Here is a 25,269-nt window from a genome sequence, read left to right as displayed (position 1 = left end):
ACCTGGGATACCTTTAATTACTGCACCAACAGAAAAACCATTCAAAGGGCAGTGTCTGAACCAGATGTTGTGTGGCTGATAGATTTGTAGGCACTGTGCAAAGTTGTAAAAATAAACTTCCCTAACCTTCAGGAACAGTCCCTGGATTATTGTGCCAGCATGGGATATTGTGACATTCCTGCGGTGGGGCACTGGTTACCCAGGGATTACCCAGCAAGAGATTTGATGAGTACAGAGCTGGTTTATATTTGTCCTTGTTAACTTTTCTAGCTTAGCCCAGTATTTCAAGAGAGAAGTAGAGTAACTACATATGTGGGTCCTTCACCCTGTGCCAGTGGCATCCTCCCTGTATGACAGGTTGGTACTGAGCCAATTCAGTGGGTTGTGCCCACTGAGACAGCAAAATTCGTGCTCTAGTCCTGCTTTTGAGGCATGTAGCCAGGAAAAGATGTGAGCCTGTGTATGTGGGATATGTTGTTCAGAGATGCAAGAATTTCTGTGCCTGCTACTGATGCCAGGAAGATCTGGTCTTCCTTTTCATAAGAGGTACCATCCCCAGAAATAGCATGCTTTTACCTAGGCCCTTGTGAAAAATTCTGTTTGATGTCTTCCTTCAGTATATTTACACAGAATTTTTAAGGATTCATTCAGAATGAGGTTCTCTCTGCCCTTTAATAATCTCTTTAGTATGAAGCGTCACAGACAAGAATGCTCAAACAGCTACCTCTTGGGTGGTGTGTGTAGCTTCTCACCATGCCTCGCCAAATACAGACTGGGAGGGGGTTTTCCTTCCCAGCCTTTTACAATGGCTTTTTCTGGGTGCTCAAAATCCACTGTGGCCATTGCTCTTTCATCTGTGTGTGGCTTGTTGGCAAACACAAGTGGGCAGAGATGGGCAGAGAGGAGCGTTGTTTAGTCCTGGGCAGCCCTGCCCACATCACTTGTATCTCACTCCTGGCCCATCTGAGACTAAAAGTGGGATACAAAGGGTGCACAACAAGCCTCTTGAGCACAAACTAATTTGAGATCAACAAATGTACCCAGGAAGGTGTTGTTTTAGAAGATTGATTCCCCCAGCCTTTACAAGCTTGCAGGGAAGGCACATCTTTCAAGCCAGGGACTACATAAACTTTTTGGATGGTGAAGGCCTGCTGTGCTGCTTGCACCTGTAGCCTGTGAGGTGGAAACTGTAGGCATATCAGCACAGTATTGATGCATTCTTGCTAACAGATGGCTCCTCATGAGGATGTGTTAGCAGCTGGAATTCTTTGGAGCAGCTGTGAGGCTGTTTTACCGGAGGTTGCTGTTGTGTGGAGTGATTTCTGAAGCCAAGCAGCCCAGAGGCTGTCCTTCGTGCTTTTCCATTGTGCCAGGAAGATGCTGGATGTGCAAAATGTCTCAGATTGTCACAGACAAGCCTACACTGAATCTTTTTCATATTCACATTCCTGTAGGAAGCCTCCTGTGACAATGGAAAATACATTATATGTGAATAGTCCAGCACGCTTCCTCCGTTTTCCATCCATCATCTCCTTTCCAGGTGGTCAGGTGTGTACTGTGGCAGCTTGCACACCAGGTTTCCATCCAACCCATACCAGATGCTGCAGCACAACAAACCATCCCCATTTCCAGATGCTTAACCACCATTCTCTGTGCAAAACAGGATTTCAGGTGGAGCCTTTGCATTGTGTGGCAGTGCAGTGCTTGTTCTGCAGCCATTTAAATACTGCTCATTCAAATCATCGTGGTTATAGTGAAGGGAAAAAAAAGAAGAGCTACACTGATGGTAATCCAGATGCACTCTTGAGGATATATAGTGAAATCTGAGCTTTTGTCTTGCTGCAAGCTCTCATTGTGCACTGTGAGGGGCTCATTAGTTAATGACATGGGAAACTGCTGGAAAACTGGGAGGGGAGAGCAGGCATTCAGCTGACAAAAGGCAAGTTCTACAACCAGTTTAAGGGGGTTGATCAATGGGGGTTGAGCAACTGCTGCACCTGAAGTTACAGTGGACTTTTCCAAATGGCTGGAGGGGAGAGGATCTCTCTCAGGAAAGACCAGAAGCCATCATTTTCTCTTCCTTACAGATATAACCATTCCTTTGAAGTTCCCACAGGCATCCATCCCTTCTCTCCCTGGTGCTGCCTGGCTGTGGTTGAGTCTGTTAGTGTTTCCCCAGGCCAGACCAGACTTCCTGACATTCTTCTGTGCTGTAGTATGTGGCAACAAGATTTTATTTTGTTTACTTTGGAAGAGCAACACGTCAATAGTAGCTGCCAAGGGCAGTTGCAGACCCATGAAAAGGCAGGCAAGAGGCAAAGGGCTTTGCCAGTTTATTTCCCTTTTTGTCCCATTTTATTGTGTTATTGGTTTAGTCAGGATATAGTTTGGGTTGTGCCATAGGCCACCTGCATGCTCTTTAGAAAGCTCAACATGTAGGGACCCCTTCAAAGAGGAGTATGTGAGGCTGTAGTCCTGGGTTTGCTGGAAAAAAATTATTTAGTGCCGTAGAAACTCACCTGAAAGTCATCCTGGAAATTTAATTTTCTTTCCTTCATACAGGGAGGCCCAGGGTCTTAGCTGGGAGCACCTTTTGTTGCTAAAGAGGCACTATTAATTAGGGACCTTGAGATAGTTTAATCCTTGCATTAATCACTGCAGTTGTGCTGCAGTTTTCTTACTTTTGTGGAAAACTGCTTCTATCCTGTCTTCCACAATGAAAGAATAAGCACTATGTCAAAAACATGGAATTCCCTAGAAAAACATCTATTTATTCTGAGCACACAGGAGATGATGTTTTTAGGCATTGTGACCAGATTCACAAGAACACATGCTGAAATCCCATTAATGGGGAGAAAGCAAAAATGTCCTGCATTGCAGCCTTCAGAAATCAATCCTCAAATGACCAAAATGAGCTCTCCTCAGATTGCTGGCTGCCATGGAAGTTTCAAGTGGCTGCAGCCACAACCCTGAATTAATGACTAAACAAAATCATATATGGTCTCTCAAGTTTCTGAGTAGAAACAAAACTCAAACCATACTCCTTTATTTGTGTCTTTTTTTTTTTTTCCATAGAAGTCTCTTACTCAAAGGCTTGCAAGAAATAAATCTAAGAATGCACAACTTAACAGCCAAAAGTAGGAGCCAAACATTAAGATTTAACCCTGATTATTACTATAGAAAACCTTGCAAAGCTCAGTATGGGCTCTTTCAGGGAGTCTGGCCCAGGCTGTGGGAGGTGAAGGATGGGGAGCACCAAGCACAAAACTGAGAAGCCCCTTTTGAAGATCTGCCTCTTTTAAAACAGTTTCCATAGCCTGCTCTCCCCATATGTTGTATGGGTGTAAGTGATTATCTGCTCATTTTCGTGCTTCAACATATGTATTTTATATAAAGAGACATGACTAATCCCAGCCCCCAGATTAGCTTGTCGTTTCAATCCTGTGGGTTTGCTTAAACCATTAAAAAAAAAAAAAAAGCCTGAGTTAGGTAGAAAATTTAAAACAAAGGTTAAATAGAACTTCCAAAAATAATCTGCAGAAATGTTTAAATTAAATCCTTGATTCAACACAGTGGTATTGTGCTGGCAGGAGCAGAAGTTTACCAGTCTAGTTTTATTTACTCAGCTGATTGAAATGCAGAAAAAAGTAAACATCCTGAGTTTGGTGCAGTGGGGAATGAGTCAGACTTTTGAAAAAGCAAGATTTTTTTTTTTTCTCCTTTGATATGAAGAGCTTACATTACCAATGAAGAACAATAATTTGTAGCAGGTATGCTTTTACTAATGGAAGATTAATTTGTGCTTTGTTCTAGCCATTTTAGAAACAAAACAAAGTAGGAGACAATAAGGATTATTCCAGCTTTTTCTATGGAGATTTAAGATCCTCTATTGGTTTCCAGATCTTCCTTGTTTAATCCTAAAATGCTCCAACTTGGAAATAGTTTGTGATGACAAAGGGTCTGGAACTGAATATTGCATTGTGTTCACCCAGGAGACTGGATTTGCAGAAGAGCAACACTTTAATCCTTCATTACCTCTGGGTTTGTGCTTGCTTGGGAGTGCAGAGGGAGGACATGGTGCAATGAGTGGCTCCAGTTTTTGAGAGCTTGCCCAGCACAGCATCTAGGTGCAAAAGGTCCATTTCTTTATCTTCAGAGTTCTCAGATTTGTGGAGTAAGGGCTGAGAGTCTGGCAACATGAACACTCCCTTTTAGGAGCAGCAAACATGGAGAGGAAGTTTTCATGCATGTCCTGATTAGACATTACAGTGCCTGTACAGAGTGAGCGTTCTTTAAAAAGATTTTCATACAGCTCTACTAACAAAATAGAAAGGATAACTGAGTGGGCTGTTCAGGAAGAGGGCGTTGAAAAATCTCTCCTTCCCACCCAGCTAAATGTGCTATATGCAGCATTTTTGGACTCCTCTGACTTTTTGGGACAGCAGGGTCAGAGCACAGCAGTTCCAGGGATGGCTTCTGGAGAGGAATCATCCATGGAGAGGATGATCTGATCCTAGGGAACCAAGAAGACTCCCGAGCCAGTGTTTGACTCTCCCTAAACTTGGATGAGAAGCAAGTGTGTTTATTTAAAGAGTGCTTGGGACATGCAGACAGCTCATTCTCTGTCACCAAAAAGCTTAAGAGGAGTGTTTTGCAAAGATAACCAAATGATCTAGGCACTTTGGAAGATGAGGAATAGCTTTTTCCTCCTTTGGAAAATGTCCCCCTCTGCAAAGTTTAGATATTAGCCATGGAGTACTGAGCTGGGCGTTAGAAACATCTTCCCCCATTTTCATTGTCCCAGAGTTCAGGCCACAACCTACGTGTTTCATATGGCCTTTAGAGAGAGTACCATGTCTTCATAACCTGATGGTCAATGAATCATAGATTTATAGAATATCTTGAGGATGATTGAAGTCCAGCTCCTGGTTCTACACAGAAGAACACCCAAAAGGCATTTTCCAAAGGCTTCTTGACTCTCTCAGGGTTGGTGCTGTGACCACTTCCCTTGGGGAGCCTGTTCCAGTGCCCAACACCCTACAGATGAAGAACCTTTTCCTAATATCCAACCTAAACTTCCCCTGACAACTTCTGGCCATTCCCTGTGATGCTGTCAGTGGTCACCACAGAGAAGAGATCAGTGCCTGCCCCTCCTCTTCCCCTCATGAGGAAACTGCAACTACAGTTGTGAGGTCTTCCCTCAGCCTCCTCTTTATCAGGCTGAACAAGCCAAGAGTTGTCTCAGATCTCCCTGGATCCTGTGTAAGTGTTTGAGTCCTCTGGTTAGATCAGTGCTGCTCCTATGTAACCTTCATCTGCATCTCTGCATGAGCAAATAGAACAGGCAGCCTAAAGCAAACCCAAAAACACCAATCGGAGTTGGCACAAAACAAATTATATACAAGCTTCCTACCAAGAAAAGGTATGGTACATTTATATTTTGCCCAAGGGCCAAGTTTATGAGCACCTGAGAGTCAGAAACCCTGCCAGTGCTGGAAAAACATCTGAGACTGCACTTTTATCTGTGTGCCTTTCCCCACAGAGATGTTGATGGCAGCATCTGATTTCATTTGTTGCAAGCTGCTGCTGTTTGAGTTTTTCACAGGAGAGTTTGGTTGATACCTGATTGTTTTGATGTGGGGGTTTGGTTGTTTACCTATGTTTTTGTGATGGTTGTGTTAATGTTGAATGGTGATTGTAAGGCACTAATCTTCACTGAGCTGTATTGTCCTTTCTGAATCTAAAAAAAAAAAAAAAAAAAAAAAAATCAATCAGTGGTTATTGATTTGAGAGAGTGTCCTGGAAGATATTTAATACCTACAATCTTTCTGTGAACCTGTAAATCATGATTATTGTTTTAAAAGGCCATGCATTTTAAGCACTTTGTCGGCAAGCCCTGCTGGTGCTATTTGGATAATACAAATGTGTCTAAAGGCTTTGCTGAATTCATATAGTGTGGAAACAATTAGATATGTGGTTACACATCAGTGTGGCTTGAATAATTGTGCCATGCCTTTGCAAAGTGAGGAGGAAGGAAATAAACAGGGTAAGCAATTCTGAGGGTAATTAATTACTTACCGAAAATGAGATGAACTTAACAGAATTGCTCTTTTCAATTGCAATAATTAAGGACAAGTCTGAGAAAGCAGGACATGACTTCCCTGGGTGAGCTGAGCAGAAAGGGATGATGCTTTGCGTTTGGCAGAAAAGTCTAGCCACTGGTTGCCTCAAATCATAGGTTTAGGCATCACATAGAGCCAAGAAAGGTTTGGCCTCATTTGTATGAACAATATTTGCAGATCTACTGGTGGAAATCAAAAGTGGCTATGGCTTTCAATATATATAAAATTACCCTTATGCCAGGTGGTGAAGCCTAAACCTTTACAGATGTTCAAGGCATGTAGAGGCAGGAGTTTCTCCTGCAAATGAAGCTGTGGCAGGCTCACTGATGTCTTGAGGGGACTGGCCACATACTGTCAAAGACAGTGTGGGAGCCAGAAGATAAGACTGGTAAATGATGACTTGGAAGCCTGTTTGATGAACACCAGCAGCCTAAGGAGGGAGATTAGGAAGTCTTTTGGCTTCATGCCATCAAGGTGGTAACTTTGTCACGAAATGCAAAGGCAAAATCCTTTAAGCACTCTTTTATTGCTTGGTATTGATTTTTCTCGCCATGAAGATGCTCCTTCACTAATTAACGATGAACCTGTTTGCTTTATGAGGGGAGTGCTGGCCTTTCCAACTCCTTCAATAAATCAATAGTTCCTAATCCTTGAAATTTCAAAAAGAAAAAAAAAAAAGCACAACATCCCTACTACTTCATATTGGCAGGCAGAGAGGAGACACAATAGCACACTTTATTTTGTGTTTCCCTCCTGCTTGCCTGCAGGAAACATCTGCCTCTCTGCTTTATTTGCACCATGTTAAAATTAATTCCATGGGTCTTTCTGAATGCTTTTGTGGGGGCACATCATCCATCTGTTTTTATTTGGGTTTCATCACCCCTAACAGCTACTAAAGGTCCTGTATACTCACTGTGGTGTTTTTCCTTGCTATCCAAACAGTTATTTTGGGACCCATGGCATCAGTCCATGTGCTTACTGAATCTTTTCCTGCTATCATGGAGATGGGGAAATACTTGGAATTGTCAAAAGAGTGATAAATTCAAGTTAAATAAAGCTAAAATGTGAAAGGTTGTAAAAAATTATAATATGTAAAGTCAGTTAGTTATGTAGAGTTTTATTAAAGGCCTAGTTTTACTCTAAATGTGGCTCAAAACTACAGTTTGTTAAATTAAAAAAAAAAAAAAAGGCTCTTTTCAAGCATAAGAAGACCAGCCATTATTCTTTTTAAATGAGAGCTGAATAGCTGCTTTCTGAAAAAAGAGTTTCTCTGTTCAGCAACATTTTAGAACCAATCTTCATGTGAAGGTAAATTCTTGACTTACTTTTCCTGCTGCAGAAAAAGTGAAAGCTTTAACATTTCATGATATTGCTAATCCAGATACAGGAAAGTCATTTGTTTCTAATAAATTGCAGATTGTCTGTAACTGTTTTGGGCTGTCCATGTATATCCCAACAATTTGGTCTCCTGATGACAAAAGGGTGTTTCTTGGGGTCTTAAAAGGACAGGCAGTGCAAAAGGGGTTCCTGACCTAAGGATGAATTGATTTTGAAATTTCTTAAGAAAATTTAATCAAAACAAGGATATAAGTAGTTAATTTTAGGATTTTTTTTTAAAAGTATTGGTCTGGAAATACAGACCAGATATAGGAAGATAGAAGGTAATGTGAACAATCCTTTCTCATCACTGAAGGAGAAGGTACTCTGGGAAATTGAAAGACATCTAACTTAAATAAGATTTTGAAAGAGTTTTACGTGATGTGTAATTAACCTTAAGAAGTCTTTGCCCCAAGGTAAAGTCAGGGCTTTTTTAAGATTAGAAAATGAATTAGGTATTTATACAGCTTGGTAGACCATCCACTATCCATCATCTGGGCTGCAAAGAAACACAAGGGAGGTGAGGTAAGATTTCACAGGTTCAATGAATAATGCAGCCACTAAAGATCAGCTTTTTACCTTCAGGTATTTGAAAGTGGAGCCTCCATCTAAGCCATCATTCAGGTTTCCTCTACAGTCAGTAGAGAAATGCATTTTTTCAGGGAATGGTGAAGCCCTGCCTACCTTAAATACCTATTCCTTTAAGAGATAAATTCCTTTTTGAGAGTTCTAGTCTGATATTATCTGTGGGGGGGAGCAGGGTCACATAATTTAAATGCAATGGGCTTTATCCCTTACTGCCAGCTATTGGATTAATTTAACCAAATATGGAGATAGCACTTCAAATGCAGCATCTCAGGCTGTGCTAGGCTAGATTTTCCAACAGTTTCTGCTTCAACTATTACTTGCTTTTACTACTAGTGAATATAATCTCAGTTTTCCAGTCAGCACCTCCATTTTTCTGGGAACTTGAGGCTCTTCCCAGACTTTTCTCTTGTCTAAGCAATAGGTTTTATGTATTGCAGATAATGACACAGTATTGCTGCACCACTGATAGGTTTCACAGACTTCACCAGGGATAAAAAAAAACAAAGCATGCTGAAGTAATTTTTGTCAGAAATTGTTGCTAACACAAAAGTTAAGTTTCTTACAACACTTGAGTTGATAACATGAAAAGGATTGTATTTCATGAGAGCTACAAGACACTAAATTCTGTGGCCCCTGGGAGTTAGGCATCTTTGAAAATATCACTTCTTTAGGCACCTGTTTGCTTTGGGCAGTGGGTCCTGGACACATCCACACTGAAAATAGGATAAAAACTGCTAAGGTATTTTTGGTGGTTTTCTCCTCAGCTGCTTTGAAGTGTTAGCCTCAAGCTCACAGGGAATCTGAGTTTACCAGTTTTGCATTTTGTCTGTACAAAAAATGAAATGGAACCTTCAGCTGTCTTGAAGAAATGCTATTATGGGTTGCTGAAAAACTTTGTAAGGGGTCTAGATAGTAACAGCAACAATTCTAATTCTGTACTTTTATAATCTAGTGCTGACTGCTTTTCAGTATAAAGTCTTTACCATAAAACCTGCATGCTTGTGAACACAGTAATAGAAATCCAGGCCCTGCTCCTGCCCACGCTGCTGGACTGACAGCTCCAGATTGTCTCATATCTTCATTTCATTTAATTGCATTGTAGAGGAGCTGCAGGTTGCCAGTATTGACCCAAGGAAGTCTCAGCAGGATGGACTGGCCTGCCTGTGTTGACAGGGGTAATGAGATGAACGTATTGAGCCATCCTACATCTCTGGGACCCATGGGGGTTTCTGCAAGGGATCACAGGTTTAAAAGCTCCATGTCAGTGGGGAAAGGAGGCCTGGGAGTTGTTGCACATCGCCTGCCACACAAGCAGGGTGAGGCACACAGCCTGTACCAGAAGGTATGGGACTCCCCATGGAAAATGGCTGCAACTAATCTTGTGCTCCCCACACTGATAGGAGCTGAGTGATCCAGTTTGGTTTCTTCATCACTGCAGTGAGCTGCTTTTTGCCCTTGCTTGGCAGAGGCCTTTCTTTGCTCTTCGCCATGAAATGGTAGTAAATAGGTCCATGCTTTGTCACCCAGGGCTTTAGAAGTTCCTGATGCCATTATCTCAAGAATGCTGCAGTCTGACTCATAATGTGTCCACTTAGAAGTTCCACTTTGGAAAAGTAAATGGCAATAAAGATACTCCTGTAACATGCTCCCGCCCCACAGGCTGGAGGTACGGTGAAGTTTTGCCACTTGAACACCTGAAAGCCGCCTGTGGTGACTATGCTGGAGTTTCAAAGCTTGTCTTCTCCAGGGACAGCCATTGCATTTGAAAGATATCTCAAAGTCCATTGACAGCTGTGGGATGGTGGCGAGGAGAGGTAGTTGCAGCACACAGCTAGAGATGCCTGCTTCTGTGCATTAAGCCAGCATTCCCAGTAATGTTTCAATTCCCTGGTGTTGGAATCTGTGGTATTGATGATTCCGAGATTGTAAAATGTCTCTGTCTTTCTGCCCATTGCCAAAGAAGCCATAATTTGTCTGTGCTATTTTCAAGGTTGTTTACTCTTGCTTATCTCTAACATGTTCTGCTGCCCTGCCGCAGCTCTGTCCTGCAGGGCAGCGTGTGGGGCTCTGCCCTCAGTGGGATGTTACAAACATTAAATACCAGAAACTCCCTGGGCTGTATTTACAATAACGTGACAATATCTGTCACCTACGTTGAACATTGTGTCCCCAGCCCAAACCAACAGAAAAATGCCAACACTACAGTGAAAGATGGAGGGCACGAAGAAGGAGACAAAGGACAAGACGCACCTAATTTCCTCCATCTTGTCCCCTTTGGACCCCTAATCTAGAATCCTAAAATTTTACTTTTGCACCCGTGCTTCACTCAATTATTACTTATATCAAGCACTCAAGAGCTTGTAATTCATCCTGTAAGATTGAAAACTCTTTTCCATGGACAGAGATAGTCTCTTGGGGCTCTGTACAGGGCCTGACCCCCTGCCAGGGCAGCCAGAGGGAAGCCCTGGATTCCCACACCCTGGGGCAGCAAGCCAGGCTGGCTGGTGTGTTCCAGGCTCACCTGGTGCCAGTCCACCTTTGGTTTAGGTGAGGGCTGGTGGGAGAAGGGAGGGGGACTAGCAGTAAATGCTATTCTCTATGTCATTATATTTCTAATGTTGGTGTTCTTGTCTTTATGTCTATGCATTCTTTAGCTATGAGGATAACAGACCCTTCATCAAGTAAGAATGACCTGAATGGCTGATAAATTTCATTTATCAGTGTGGTCTCATGAACCAGCTGTCAGATCAATATTGAAAAATCATTAAAGCTTCTGTCATTCGCTTTTGAGGCAGAAGAGCAAACTGTGCAGGAAAATGGTCAGGCATACAGCTAAGGTGCAGCGTAAATGTGCTGCATGTGTATTGCCAACCAATTGTCACCTTATTTGCTTTATATTCTTTAATTGGATGTTACCTGAATTCAAGGTGAAAGCTCCCAGTTTAATCCTGCATAGTACAGACTTGTTCTACCAATAGCAGCCTGTGGTCCACTGTGCTCTGTCACTGGGATTGCTTTATGGTAGTATAAATACAGAAGCAAATTTTCAAAAAGGTGCTTGGCTGCTATTCCCCATTATTCACTTTCTAGTTAATGGGAGTAGTGCAAGCAAATCTATGTGCATTGGTGGCTCCTTACTCATTGGAGTACCTCCTAATTGTCCCTAATTGTAAACCACCACTGATTTTCAAATGCACCAAAACCTGGATATTTTTGTTTCTTTATTGCAATAAAATTCCACTACAGGAAAGAAAAGCCATGGAAAAGCAGCAGCAAGAGCAAGATAAAAATCTCAAGCTACACCAAAAAAACCTAACTCCCAAACCTGTGAAGAAAGCCAAAAATGCCTAGAAATTATTTACCTTAGGGCATCCGCGCTCTTTCTCCTGCAACCAAAAAATTATTATGCAGTAGCACAAATAGAAGCAAATCAACTTTGCAGTAGACTTTCAGTTTGTTCTTCTGGTGAAGAGTCCTTTGTATTTGTTCTTTCAGTGCCATTCCCATGTTCTGTTTCATTGCTTGGTTGTATTTTTTGCTGCAGATGTGGGATGGAGCTAGTCTCAGTAATCTCCAGGTCCTCTTATTGCCAGGTCTTGTTTTCTGAGGCACAACATCGTTAATGTGTGCAGTTTGCACTGTAGGGGGTCTTCTAACCCACAGATTCCTTTCCATCACTGAAGGCAGAATATCTTCAATAAATAATTGTTTCATTCCTGTACACCTCTGCAGCCAAAGGCTCTGTAATCAGATTCAAGAATGGGCTGTGCTTCAGAGCAGAATACTTTTCTGATTTCCAGGGAGTAATTTTTAAAAGACTCTGGAAATGCAGGAAGATTTTATCTGGGGATGGGAAAAGTGGAAAGAGGAGAAAAAGGGGGGTTTCCATTAATTTGTTCTTCTTCTTTTTTTTTTTTTTTTTTTTTTTTTTTTTTGTTGTTGTTGTTGAAAAATAAAATTATTTGTATTTTATTAATTGATATGCAACTAGGACAATAGCATGCTCTCACTGATGGTGGAATCTCGGGGAGAAAAATATCTCAAGCAACTACAGCTGTCGCTTTATTTAGCGACTACCTTTCTGAAGGATTGTGAGAGTGTATTTTCAATTTGCATCACGCTAAATATTTATTAGTGGGATTGACTGGAAATGCTTCAAAGGAGCTGTTCTGGTCTGCTAGGTCCATAATAGTGATTTTTAAAGAACTGTCTTAATAAGTGGTTACCTTAGGGAGCTCCTCTGGTCATGTGGTTAAATAATACATATTTTATAAACTTCAGTGGAAGATTTAATGCTGCATTTTCATTCTAATACCTAAAGGAAAAAAATAAAACAAACAACAAAAGACTTGAATACAACATTGGTATGCTTTTGTTTGTAATAAGCCCTGCTAAAAGGAACAGGAGCTGTAGCTGCCATGGCCTCTCCATAGCAGAGATTGTCTGTCTGACCTCTGCAGGACTGCTTTGTCTCCCCCCGAATTGCTGCTGCTTCATCTTTCTTCCCTTTGTCCCATTCTCTGTTTAGCAGATGGAAGCCCAAATATGCCTAAACCCAGGCCATGCAGCAGTCATCCCATGTCCCCAGCTCTGTTGTCCAGGTTTTCTTTGGTAGAAAGTCAGTGGGAGAAAGCAGGCAAAAGCCTACTGCTCCCCCTATTTGTTGGAACAACATTTGGGGACAAGCAGTAGCTACACCTCTACTCCCACTGCCTTCCTGAGATGGAGCAAGTGATAATCTTAGTTTTATGGCCCATGTGAAGAAGGATTGCCCCTGCTTTTCTCCAGGGAGAAGTGTGGCAGTAGCTCCCACGTTAGCAGAGGTAGTGTGTGAGTGCCTGTACAAGTATACACACTTCCCCTCATCGCAGGGTGGAAGAAGTGTGAAGCAGCATTGCAAAGAACATCCTTGTGTGGAGTGGATCTGGCAAGCAGGGAATGCTTGCCCACCTGCCTGTAGCTGTTTATCTGGCTTACAGGCATATGGGAGACTAGCTAAAATGCAGCAATACATGTGTCTTGGTGTTAAGTGTAAATAAAGAAGCTAATCCAGCTGGCAGTCCTGTGAAACCAGTGGACACTAAAAAAAGTGACAATCAGAGTTGTCATTTCATTTGGTTTATTTTCTTTCACTCCATTTGCAGAAATGACATCTACATACCATTTACATGCACATGCTTTTACATATTTAAAAAAGAGACATTGTGGTTACAAATGTGCTTTGGTTATGATAAATTTCTATGCTCATAACACTTCCACTTCCTTGTATTTCCTCAAGCTTGAAGATTTGTAAACCGCATTCAGCTTGAAGACAAAAGCTCTCCATGCTCTATGATTTATTTTGATATGCTATTTTCTTCTTGCTAAAACCAGGGGCAAAATCTTCCTGCCTGTAGACACATGCCTTCTTTTGTGTAGAAGAAAAACCAATCCCATTCCTTTTTCCTTTTTGTTTTTTTCTTTCTCCTGACAGGTCCTGGGTTATAGGTGCAATAGCCCTACTCTGCCTATTAGGACTGACCTGGGCATTCGGACTCATGTATATTAATGAAAGCACAGTCATCATGGCGTATCTCTTCACCATATTCAATTCTCTGCAGGGAATGTTTATATTCATTTTCCATTGTGTCCTCCAGAAAAAGGTAAGATCATGGTTCCCAGCAGCAATAGAGGTGGTAACAAGGTGTTTTGTTGCCTAACAACCACAGCATAGCATGGTCTCTGTGCCCTGAATTTGTACCACACAGATTTATCTCTGTGCGCCTAATGAGGGTGGTATTTAGACTGGAAACCAGCAAGATGCTGGGGAATGAGGTTCTGACATGTGGCAGTGGCATTTCAGCAGCCAGGATCCTGGCAGATGTGTCAGAGACAAGGGAAAAGTCAGCTGTCAGTTTGCAGCGTCCTGCTGTCAGGGCTTTTCCTGCTGTTAGCCAGATTCTCCTTCCTTGTATGCCAGTGTGAGAGGGGAGAGAATCCACAAGCATCCAGAAAGTGGTCACATGGCTGAGTGTTCAAGGTGGAGCTTTGCATCCTCATGTGCAGTCCCTGCAGGAAATTACCCCTTTCTGTGACAGCATATGTGGGTTGATAGGATGTAATAGGGGCTTCTTTCCCTGCTTTTTTAAGAAGTGAAGGACCTGGGTTCTGCAGCAGTTCATTAGCCTTTGTATTGCTTCAGTCTGATGCAGTGTTTTAGAAATCTTCCTCAAAGCAAGCACAGCAAGTGCTTCTTGGTGGAAATTGAAGTATGCCCCAATTAACATTTGCAAGATAACAGTGGAGTAACTTAGATAAACTCCAGGGGGAAAAAATAAACACAGCAGAATAAAAATTCTGCATTTATGTAGATCAAATTTACAGCCTCTGACAATCAGTAATAAGTATTTTTAAGAACCTTTTTGTTCTCTACTTAAATTCAGTTATACAGGGCTCTCCAATTCTGTGCATGTCTGCTGATAATTTGCTATGTACATTTTTGTTTCAAAGGGCAGTTTACTGAACCAATAGGGAAGACTTTAATGTGGATACACTGGTGCCAGTTTCTCAGGGTGACCGCTATCTTTTGGTGAAATGGCTTATTGAGTAAAGTCAGGTCCATGTTGTGATCTGTTCTCCATCTGAGAGCCACAGGCTTGCTCCTCTGTTACATTTTCCTATACAAGGTAAGGGAGATCTGACCCATGAAAACATAATCAAGATTATAAAAAGTGAGTCCTGTAAAAGGCAAGTGATGCCTCCATAAGGATCTATAGACCTGTGTGTAAATGTCATTCTTGAAACCAAAGGAATACTTTTGGGCTTAAGAATTTTGTCCTTATTGTTGCATCTCAGGTTTTTCCATCTTAAGAAGCTTTAAAACTTTAGCTAGATGCAACTTCCTGCTGATTATCCCAAACCTTTCAGCAAGAGAGTTTCCAGGCAAGATGATAGTAACAGTGTAGGAAGCATCACGATTGCTGCAGATGCCTCTCTCAGAGGAGTTTGAATTTCTACACCCCTCTGACTGGTACATCATCTCACCTCCAATGCACCCTGCAATAGGTCAGTTCCTAACCCAGCATCCCTGTACTGCTTTACAGTATCCTCGGCTCATGAGGTTCTCAATCAACATGACAGAACCATGCTCTTTTCTGTCTTAAGCTAATTTACACCCTTAAACCACCACTGATGACTGTGGATTGTTCCTGATTTATGGCTGCACAGAGGGAAGGAGAATGTGGCTGGCACCTTGATGTGGGGTGGATGCACCTCTCTGACCTAAGAGCTGAGGGAGGTATTATTTAAAGGGGGAAAAAAAAATTCTTTCCTTTTCTATCTATCATGGCCTAGAAAATTGGCAAAATGCTGCAGAGAGGCAAGCAGTAGGTGGCTAATTAAAGCAATTGAATTATTTTCTCTCAGGAAAGGATTGATTAGGCACTCGAGCATATTGGGCACTTGTGGTATGTGTTTGTCTCAAGCGCTTAAGGAAGAGCCTAATGAAAAAGCTGTAATTTGCTATTTAAGCAGTTGTTTCACAGAGTTTTGAAATGCTTATGGAAAGTTTGGCAAAATTGTACAGCTAACCGTGCGCTTCAAGGAATTTTTCAACTGCTGTTTTGGACATGCATGATGGTTTGGGGTTTTTTTGTGTCGATGGGAAACATGACCCTCTTTTGGCTCTTCAGTACAGTCAGCTGACCTTCAACCCTGTCCCATCTGGTTTTGGGGTATTGCTGCCCATAGAAAGTCACATCTGAAGCTTGGTGGAAGGCTAGATCCTGTGCTGGCACAAGGCAGCGTAGCTCCTCTGAAGCAAAGGTGGTGGTACAAGTTTGATTGCAATGCCCATTTAAAACATGACTGGCTTGCACAGTGCTGTGGAAAAGCAGGCTCCAGCCATCCCTCAGTATTGGGAATATAATCTCTAATGCTGCTGGTTCTACTGTTTCCTCAAATTTCAATTTGACTGCAAGAAACATTTTTTTAATAAAAAATCAATAGCTTTCATATGTTTCTCTTGGAATTCTTTTTTCTTAGTCCCCTGCCAGAAGCAATAACTTTTAGTACCTTGATGAGCCAATATGCTAGTTTATATCAAATCTACAACAATATTAATTTTCAGTCATAAATAGTGTACCTGCACTTTCTCTCATACTCCTTTGATGTGCCTCAGAGGATGCTGTAATGGGCTGGTGCCAACGAGCAGCTTTGCTGCATGGGAACAGTCTCTTGTGACATCCTCAGCCATAAGCTCAGCTGCAAGGGTCCCACACACTGCAGTAGATTTTATTATAATAAAACACTGAGAAAAAATCAAGGGCTGTGTTGAAAATCAGAAGGCACTGGGCTGCAGGAGGAGATGACTGCTAACCACCACCTCTCTTTCCCTGGCCAGGTACGTAAAGAGTACGGAAAATGCCTGCGCACACATTGCTGTAGTGGGAAAAGTACAGAGAGTTCCATCGGCTCAGGAAAAACCTCGGGGTCAAGGACACCTGGAAGATATTCCACAGGCTCACAGGTAACCCAAACTTTTTATTTGTGTCCCAGTGCCATGCCAAAACCCTTCTCAACTATTCTGGGAGGAAAGCTCCAAAGGAGATGCCTTAGGCCACTCCCCAGTGCACCTGTAGAGATTTCCCTCACTTCCAGACCTGAACTCAACACAGTGGTTTCCCTTGAAATGTGATGGTAATTAAATGCCTCTCCAAGAACCTTCTGAATAGTTCTCTCAGGAATAAAATGTGCAGACTTGCCTTCCAGAGGCAGGTGGGTGGTTATCACTTGACGTGTCCTGCCTGCTCTCCATGGGAAGCAGGAGTTGGGAGCATTTTGTCAGCTGTGTTACATTCTAGTACATCCTTTAATCATGAGGTGAAGGCTGTCACTATTAACTATTAAAATGTACAAGAATGGTACGATAAGCCCCGAGTGTTTTTCTTGTAAAAACATTTAAAGGCTGCAAGTGTCTTGTAGCAGACTTCCCAGTGAAAGAGCTGTCTTTCTGACATTCAGTAGTTTGGTCTGTTTTGTGCCTCACACAATTTGTCTTAGCTTATAGACCTCTTAGGGCAAGCCATTGGGGTCAGACTTTCTCACTATGCTACTAAATTTGTTGCCTTTGATCATCTGAAAATTCAGGTTTTGTGCAGTTTACGCACTTAAGAGTTTTGAAGCTAACTTGTGTGTTCAGGTGCAGATTTATGGATGAAGAGTTCATATAAAATTAAGAAGCTTATTTCTTAATCAATAGAAACCAAACACAAATTTATTCAGTATTAGTAATGGAAGTAATTATACACGACAGTTCCACTATTAAATTATAAAAGACATGCAGCGAGTAGCAGCTTATAACTTTCCAGGAAAACCTAATTTGCAATTTATGTCTTGGAGCAAATCATTATTTATTTGCAGTGGTTTTCAAGATGTCATCCAAAAGCTCTGTTTCAGTGTTTTCATAGGTCTGGTAGCTATGCAGAGCAAATAAAAGCAATAGAATATAGAACCTCTCTGCCATCAAATCCCAATAATGTCCAAAACTCAAAATACCCAGCAACATTAGGTGGCTGATTTTGAAAGCCTCTGGTGTTAAAAAACTTAGTTGCTGTCCTGGTGCTCTCCTCTCCAAGAAGGTATGACTTTAATGGTCCCCTCCTCTCACCAGTCCCAGCACAAGAGAACAAGCCCTTTTGAGGGTGAACTGAGTCTTCTGACAGCAATCCCATTGTGGCAGATGTGGTCTGAGGCACTAAGGAAGATTATTTTGCCTGCAGAAAGGATGGAAGTTCCTAAGGCCTATTGTAGCCAGGAGAAACTTCACACAGGTGATGGAGAGTAGGTGGAGATAAGTCTGAGTTGCTGAAAGCATTGGTTCCTATCTTTACATAGAGAAGACAATAAGGAGGAAAGCTTCTAAGATCCCTTTATTCTCTGAGAAGCTCATAGGAAACAGAGTAATTAATCTACAATGGATCATGTCAGAGAAATACAATAAATTAAATGTCCAGGTGAAAAATAATTACTGTAAAAGATCATAGGCCTCATATCACGTGGTACTTCCATTTATAGAGGACTAATGCATTATTAGGAGATGCTGTTTTATCATGGTTAAAGAGTAATCTAGGGCTTTGCAGCCCAGGACCATATGATTAGGCCTTGGTAAATATCTCATGGCTAAAATCTTACTATGGAAACCACTGGATTTGTGGCCTGTCACAATGGGAAAAAGGCTTCCCAGTCCTCCAGACCACCTACCATCGCTTTCACACATCCATCAGAGTCACAGGCATGAGGTGAGGGAGAGTTTCCCTGGGACACCTGGGTCCAGTCACCTTCATGCAGGGATTGGGATTGAACTGCTCACAGGATGCACTTGGCTGATTTTTTTATATTTTGCAAGGTCTGTTTGGGGAGGAGTGAGACAGTGATTGAAATGCCACAGAGGCAGATACTTCACAGCATATTTGAGGAACAAAACATAAGGCCAACATATTCAGGACACTTTTGCCAGTAGTAGAAGCTATACAACAGATGGCAAAACCATCACAGATTTTTCAGTATGGGAACAGAAGTCATTCATTTGTGAGGATTTTTTGCCCTGCTAAAACCCCCAAAATGGAAAATAGCTGTAGAAAACTTCTGTTCATTCAGAGACACGAAGACACAAATAAAGTCTTCTGTTACACTTCACAAAAAATAAGAAACAAGTTGTCTGAGTATGAAAAGAACACGTGCTTCTGTGTGTGGGGGTTATTCTTCCATTATTTGGTGCTATATTGGTAGACCTGTAGCTGGCATGGGGTCTGGGTTTCTCTCATGCATGATTTTTTTTTTTTTTTTTTAAGATATAAGCAATTAAATTGCACACTTTTTCTTTGAGGTAGGCATTTCAGCTACAAAGTAAGTCTGGCAGGGTCTGGCATGTATTAGGCAGGTTACAACAAAACAGCAACTGCTTGCTTACAGCTGGCTAGAAGCAAGTCTCATCCTGAGCTAGACATGCCACTAGCCATCCTTAGTGAGGCAGAAAGAACCTCTCTACAGCTGCTAAAAATTCATTGCCTGCTGTGCTTCAATCCCCCTTCAGAGCCGGATTCGTAGGATGTGGAATGACACAGTTCGAAAGCAGTCCGAGTCTTCCTTTATTACTGGAGATATAAACAGTTCAGCTTCACTCAACAGAGGTAATTATAAACTGGATTTCATATCTCTAAGTCTTCTGATGGCTTTAAGGAGTCTGAAATGTGTTGCCTCTTTGCCCGCTACCTTTTCCTCCTCACCCCAAACGTCACTGGACCCTGTTCTACCAACCAAGAAATGTTACAGCGATAAATGGGAGGAGATTTTATGGTGGTTGTTTCCTTCTTTTTCTTTTCTTTCTTTATTTCTACAAGTGCATTTTCAAGAATTGTCATTTCTGGAAGGAAGTTAGGAAAAGTAAAAAAGATCAATGAAATTAAGTTGAAATCTCCCCTTTCCCTCAGAAAGCTGCTAGTGCCAGAAGCTGCTGCCGTGTCAGGCCTCGTTGCTGACAGTGAAAATGGGCCATTACAGCTCTGTACAGCCTGTGTTAAGCATCACAGGAGTCCTGATTGTCCTGCATATGTAGCAATATTGTCATCTTTACAGAAGCAAAAGTGAACAGCAGAACATAGACGTAAGGAAAAACTGTGCTTGGAACAAAATTGTCTGTGTTGGTGTTAATATACCTAGTTTGAAGAACTGACTGATGTGAACTTTATAGACATCTGTGGAGGAAAGGCTATCAGAAATGTATATGCCAAACAAAATGTGGTGTCTGGCACAAGAGGAAATATGAACAGCTTTTTTAAACCAAGTGTTTTTCAGGGAGCTATAGGAAAGCAGCAGTAACAGAATACCAGAAAAAGAGCTTCAGAGGTTGTTTCCTTTCTCTTCCAGCACAGCCACTTTATGAATTAACCTTGAGCAACGAGATGCCAAACTCTGTTTTGTATTATCTGTCCAGCTGATACTGAAATTAAGAGAGGGTAGAATTGGGATTAATGGGCCTAGCTGTTCTCTCATGATGATGAAAATAAAATGTATTTCCAGTCCTGATGGTTGGTCTGCAAAGCTCAACTGAGAATTGAGTTGGAGACATTGGTTCCTATTCTGTTCAATCTTTATTCTCACTGAATGCCCACTGACTTTAGGGTGAGTTTTTCCTGAGGATCAGCTTGAAGGATTTTGACTTTGCTGAGTAATATTAACTGAGTTCTGGGGAAACTAGGGGTATATGATTCTGTTCTCTGAGCATGACACATGCTGCCCAAATCAGTGCAAAGGGGAAAGGCAGTGTAACATGGAGCTGTCTTGTTCTTCAACTCACTGGTCCTTTTTGTGCCAGGATATTTTCCCTTTGCACTGAAGATTCATTAATAAAGTTGACTATAAGATTCCATTACTGCAAATGCCTGATTTATCCACATACATTGCCCTCACATCTCTCTCTGTCTCTGCATTAAAGACTGCAGAGCATCAGTCTGGGACTAATGGAGGGGGGAATTGGTTGTCACACAAAGGTTCTACCAAAAGCCACTGTCTCCCTCAGCCATCCATCCCACTTCTCCATCTCAGTGGCAAACCAAAATGTGTTATGCATGAAATGTTTGCTCCTTTAGTTAGCACAGAAGCTGAACTTGCTGTCTGATGCAGCTGAGGTTACCAAGGGATGTGTTTTAGCAAACAGGATCTTCTGGGCTTGTTAGCAAAAGAAAGGCATCTCTTCTGTTTTTCGTTGTGCACTTTTTTCTGGGCCAAGAATGAAGTATGACTATCAGCTGGGACAAGTGAAGAGGTTTCAAGTGGGCAATATTCATCCCAGTGTGGTGAGAGCCTGTTACAGTATGTGCCTGTTATTTAAAGGTCAGTTGGGAAATGAACTAGAAGGGGAAGCATCTTCAAAGCAGGTTTCCTCCAGCTATTTTCCATGTGTAACACTGGATGAGGTGAATCACCTGAAGGACCTGAATCTCTCTACTGGCTACAGAAGCAGCCTGATAAGTGTCTTATAAGGGAAGCCTTTTAGGTGGAACACTGAAGTGATTTGAGTAAGTTTTATAATTCTACAGTCATCCTCCCTCTTTTTCACACAGGCAGGCACAATATTTGTAGTTGTTGGGTTTTGGGGGATTTTCTCTGGTAAACAGAAGTATTTGTAAAGTGGAGATTAAAACTATTTCTACAGGAGATGGCATCTCCAAAGCAGCAGGTGGTCAGTTCCACATGGAAAAACACCTGACATCAACAGCAATCCCAGCTGCATATACCTGGACTCCAGGTATTTCTCCCTTTAGCCTGTTTATTTCAGCTGAAAAGCAACCTTCGTGGTCTTAGGGCTTTCCACAGAGAAAACTCTCCAGAGAACTGCAGCCTGAACAGAGCAGTGGGCAATGTGTTTTTTTACAGTTCTTGTCTTACTTCTAATATTTACATCTCTATTCATCTTTAAAGGAGCTGTTTCATTTATGTTTTATTTACCAGCATGCTATTAAGGCTCAGAGGATTCAAATGTGAGCCTTGAACTGTATGGTCAGTAGCTTTCCCTGCCTGGGGTTGATACAACAGGGTCCTGTTACCACTCCAGCCTAGACACCTTTTGCACAAAATTATCTGTATTATCCCAAGTTAAACATTCTACGTGTGCTGGCATTTTCCCCAGAGCCTTCAGAGAGCAGTCTGTGTTCTAAAACAGGAAGAGAATTATCCTTTTCCCCCAGAATTGTCCTAGCATCCAGGTCTTGGAGCTTAATTCCACTTCTCTATGTCCTGGGCCAGCAGTGAGTTTTAACGTTTCTGCTGGAGGAGCCAGAAACTAGCCCTCTAACGGGGGTATTGCCTCATTGAAACCTGATACCATTCATCATATTCACAGCCTCCTGCCACATGGTAACATCCCAGGCAAGACTGCTCTGCCTATCCCTATTTCCTGTATGATGACTTGCATTTCTGTATGACATCTCATCCCTTCTTCCTTCATGTACCTCCTGGGCATCAATCTGGAATATGGTGTCTGTGTTAGTGCATCCTTCCTTTAGACATACAGCTATGCCCTTTTTGATTTAGCAGGTAATACACTGCTTATGGCTCTTTTCAGCTTCACATTCTCTTTTATCTTCTATTTCCCCCTCTCCCTGCCAAAGTAATTGATTATAATGTTACTTTTCTTATTCTCATTTTTGACACCAGGAATTTCAGGCATAACCCCAAATATGCCTGATTAAATGTGTTCTGAAATGAAAACTTTACTCTGACCTAAGGCATACAAGACTCTTTCAGATATATCCTGAAAGTAGCATCTAATTATTGATTAATAAAAAGTATGTCTGGCTTTGTTTCCCCTTGATGCTCATTATGGCTTCGTAGTGATATGGATTTGGGGTTGTTATACCACTGAAATCAGGAGGAAGGGAAGAGAAACTGGCTGTGGATTTCCTTTTTTACTGTTGAATGAAGAGCATGCCTGTCCAGCCCAAGATCATGTTCTCAGTTTCAGGATCCAGGGGGAATCCTGCTCCTTGTATTCCCACTCTGCAACTCTGTCCAATTTTTCACACCCTGGGTCTGGCTGCATACTTCTTCCATGTATTTCACATTCGACCTGTGCTCTACATTTATTTTCCTAGTGCTGAAAACTTCAGAGGTGTAAAAGCTGAACCAAGCTGATTACCTCATAAATGGGAAAAAGAGGTTTCCCTTTGCCTGCAGGGTGTTTGGTGTGTGATCTTAATGCAGGCACTTGGATGCAGTGCTGAAGAAGCAGTACAAAAGGAATGCATGTAGGATGGACTGTTTGCTGGAGTTCAGTACTTTGCAGGCTCAAAAGTGAAATGTATGAAGGAAAAGCAACAGAGCTTGCCTGAGCTTTGCGTACATCCAGTTGGCCACCTCAGGATTGTGAGGGATGGGTCTGTTTGCACCTTTGGAGTGTTAATGTCAAAAAACTCTGGGATAGCTCAGCCAGCCTTGCAAACAAGTAGTCATAGCACGGAACAGCAATGTGACCCCAGCCTATTTTTATCCATGTCTTTATCCATGTCTAAGTGAGAGGCAATACAGTAATTACTATCTTTCTTTGGATATGAGACAACTGGGTGAGAAAAAAAATCTTTATGAACTATGTGGTACTTTGTTACCCTTCAAGTTTTCAAGCTGGGGAAAGGGAGGTGGTGGTATAATTTTTTTTACATGAAAACTGGAAGTTATCTGTTAAAGGAGGGCCTGTTCCTTGTTTTGGTGAGGCTCAAGAGCAGCAGAGACGAAGGACTGTGTCACTGGTGCAAGGCAGTGTATTGTAAAAGGAAAATGCTCAGATGGAGTTGTGTCTATCAATTCAAGTTAGCACATAGTAGTTCTTTCCTGTTCAGGGAAATAACTTGGAGCTAGGAGTAAAGCCACCAGAGAATAGAAATTGCTCCAGAAGTGTGTTCTGGTCAAGTGGTGTTCTCCTGCCATAATGCTCTGACTCTTAGTTTATAAACTAGACAGCAAATAGAATAGTTTATCCCAATAGCAGTCCTGCTATGGAAACAGGAGTATGTACACCTCTTGTCAATATCTATATATATAGATATATATAGATATATATGCTTTATGTCTATCCACCCCCAAAGTACTGCTTACCATCCCCACCACCCTCATCCATGGAGGTCTCCTGGAGGCGCTTCCTGGTGGTCTGCATTGCTGCTCCTCTAGTCTGAAAGAAAATAAACAGCAGGGAGCTGTAAGAGCAGAGCTGTTTCATGAAGGAGAGCACCTGGGAGCTGAGGGTGAGTCAAACACAATCCAAACCCTCAGTGATGGCTCACTGTGCCACAGGGGATTGAGCCAGGAGGCAGAGCCCTGGACAAGGTGAGGGGATGCACCTGGTCCAGACCAGGAGATACTGGCAGAGACAGGGCTGGAAACTGAGCCACAAGGCAGGTCCAAGATCCAGCCAGGAGCCAGACACAAGGCAAGGCTGGGTGCCCAGGGCTCAGTAAGGCTGTGGCTTTCTAGTGGGTCTCATCAAGATCACCGAAGACTACGGGGGTCGTAAGGAGCTCAAAAGCTGCTCTAGATTGGAGCCCAGGACCCCTGGCAGCTCTTCCTGAAGGATGGTAAGTCTTGAATACAAATTTATCCATGAGGTTCTAAGGGTCCATTCATGAGGGAGAAGGCCCTTGCCAGCAAACCCCATCAGAGTCATCACAAAGCCCACAGATCCACCAGTATTGGCACAACAAATATTGTCCCTGACTAGGAAAGCTGTGTTCATTCCCTGTTTGCTCCCATGCAAATGAGCTGAAATGGGAAATGGAAATGAGGGTATTGTTTGTCACTCCCCCTTGCTTTTTCTTCCCAATGCATAAGTGCTGTTGCATGTTTCCTCTTCTGGGTAGCGTTCCAGAATAAATACTTGATTTCCCTTTGCTTTATTATTTATCCTCTGTGTTTTTATGTCAGCTACAAAGACTTAATCTGAAACACACACAGGAAAAAGGGAAATTATTGCTACTGTTTTCAGAGGTAAGCAGTTTAATGTCAAATTCATGTGGATTTCTTCATAATGAACAGAACAAATTGAGCTCAAATTCAAACAGTGGGAATCTGAGTCAGAGAGGAAAATTAAAATGAAGAACATTAATATCCTGATTTCTAACCCAACCGAGACCTGATTGTTTCCTAAATGAAATCTCCCATCAAATTCCTTCCACCCACCCAAAAATATAATTAAGCTGTGATTTCCAGGCTGAAATTGTATCTGCACTGTGAATTCAGCAGGGACAACTGTGTGTGTTGCAGAATTGTTTTCAGGTGAATCTTTCCTGCATTTTTCAGAAGCAGTTATTTAGAAAACACCAGTAGAAGGTTAAATTCTTCCTTTGGTAGGAGTCTGTCACTGTGGAAGACAGGAGGTACAAGTTAACACTGAGACAGTGCAATGAGTCAGGTTTTGGTCACCAAATCTGCCCTTTCTGCTGAGAGATGAGGGCTGCTGGATGTGTCTCAGTGCTGCAAGGTCAAGAAGTTCCAGTTTAGCTGTCTGCAGGTGTGGTGGGTGCCATGGTGTGGACATAACTGGCCAATACAGCAGTGAAAACAGGGTGGAATTTAATGTGATAAAAAGCACAGGCAAGCAGGGGAGGAGGGGAAAATCAAAAAAAAAAAAAAAAAAAAAAAAAAGGTGCAGAACTGG

General features: G+C 42.0%; 1 protein-coding gene across 11 annotated transcripts in view; it reads left to right on the top strand.

Moving 5' to 3' along the window:
- ADGRL3 (adhesion G protein-coupled receptor L3) overlaps nucleotides 1–25,269 on the top strand; it is a 496,471-nt gene that overhangs the window by 444,118 nt on the left and 27,084 nt on the right. For 6 of the 11 annotated variants that reach the window (XM_077782989.1, XM_077782978.1, XM_077782981.1 and 3 more), the window contains 4 exons: nucleotides 10,742–10,768; nucleotides 13,561–13,729; nucleotides 16,468–16,593; nucleotides 19,159–19,255. In XM_077782989.1, coding sequence (XP_077639115.1) covers nucleotides 10,742–10,768; nucleotides 13,561–13,729; nucleotides 16,468–16,593; nucleotides 19,159–19,255 — 419 coding nt within the window. The remainder of the gene's footprint in view (nucleotides 1–10,741; nucleotides 10,769–13,560; nucleotides 13,730–16,467; nucleotides 16,594–19,158; nucleotides 19,256–25,269) is intronic. The other 5 variants (XM_077782980.1, XM_077782985.1, XM_077782984.1 and 2 more) reach the window with 1 other exon arrangement.

Source organism: Lonchura striata, chromosome 4 (assembly GCF_046129695.1).
Source record: "Lonchura striata isolate bLonStr1 chromosome 4, bLonStr1.mat, whole genome shotgun sequence".
Taxonomy (NCBI): Eukaryota; Metazoa; Chordata; class Aves; order Passeriformes; family Estrildidae; genus Lonchura; species Lonchura striata.
This window is presented reverse-complemented; position numbering and strand designations above follow the sequence as displayed.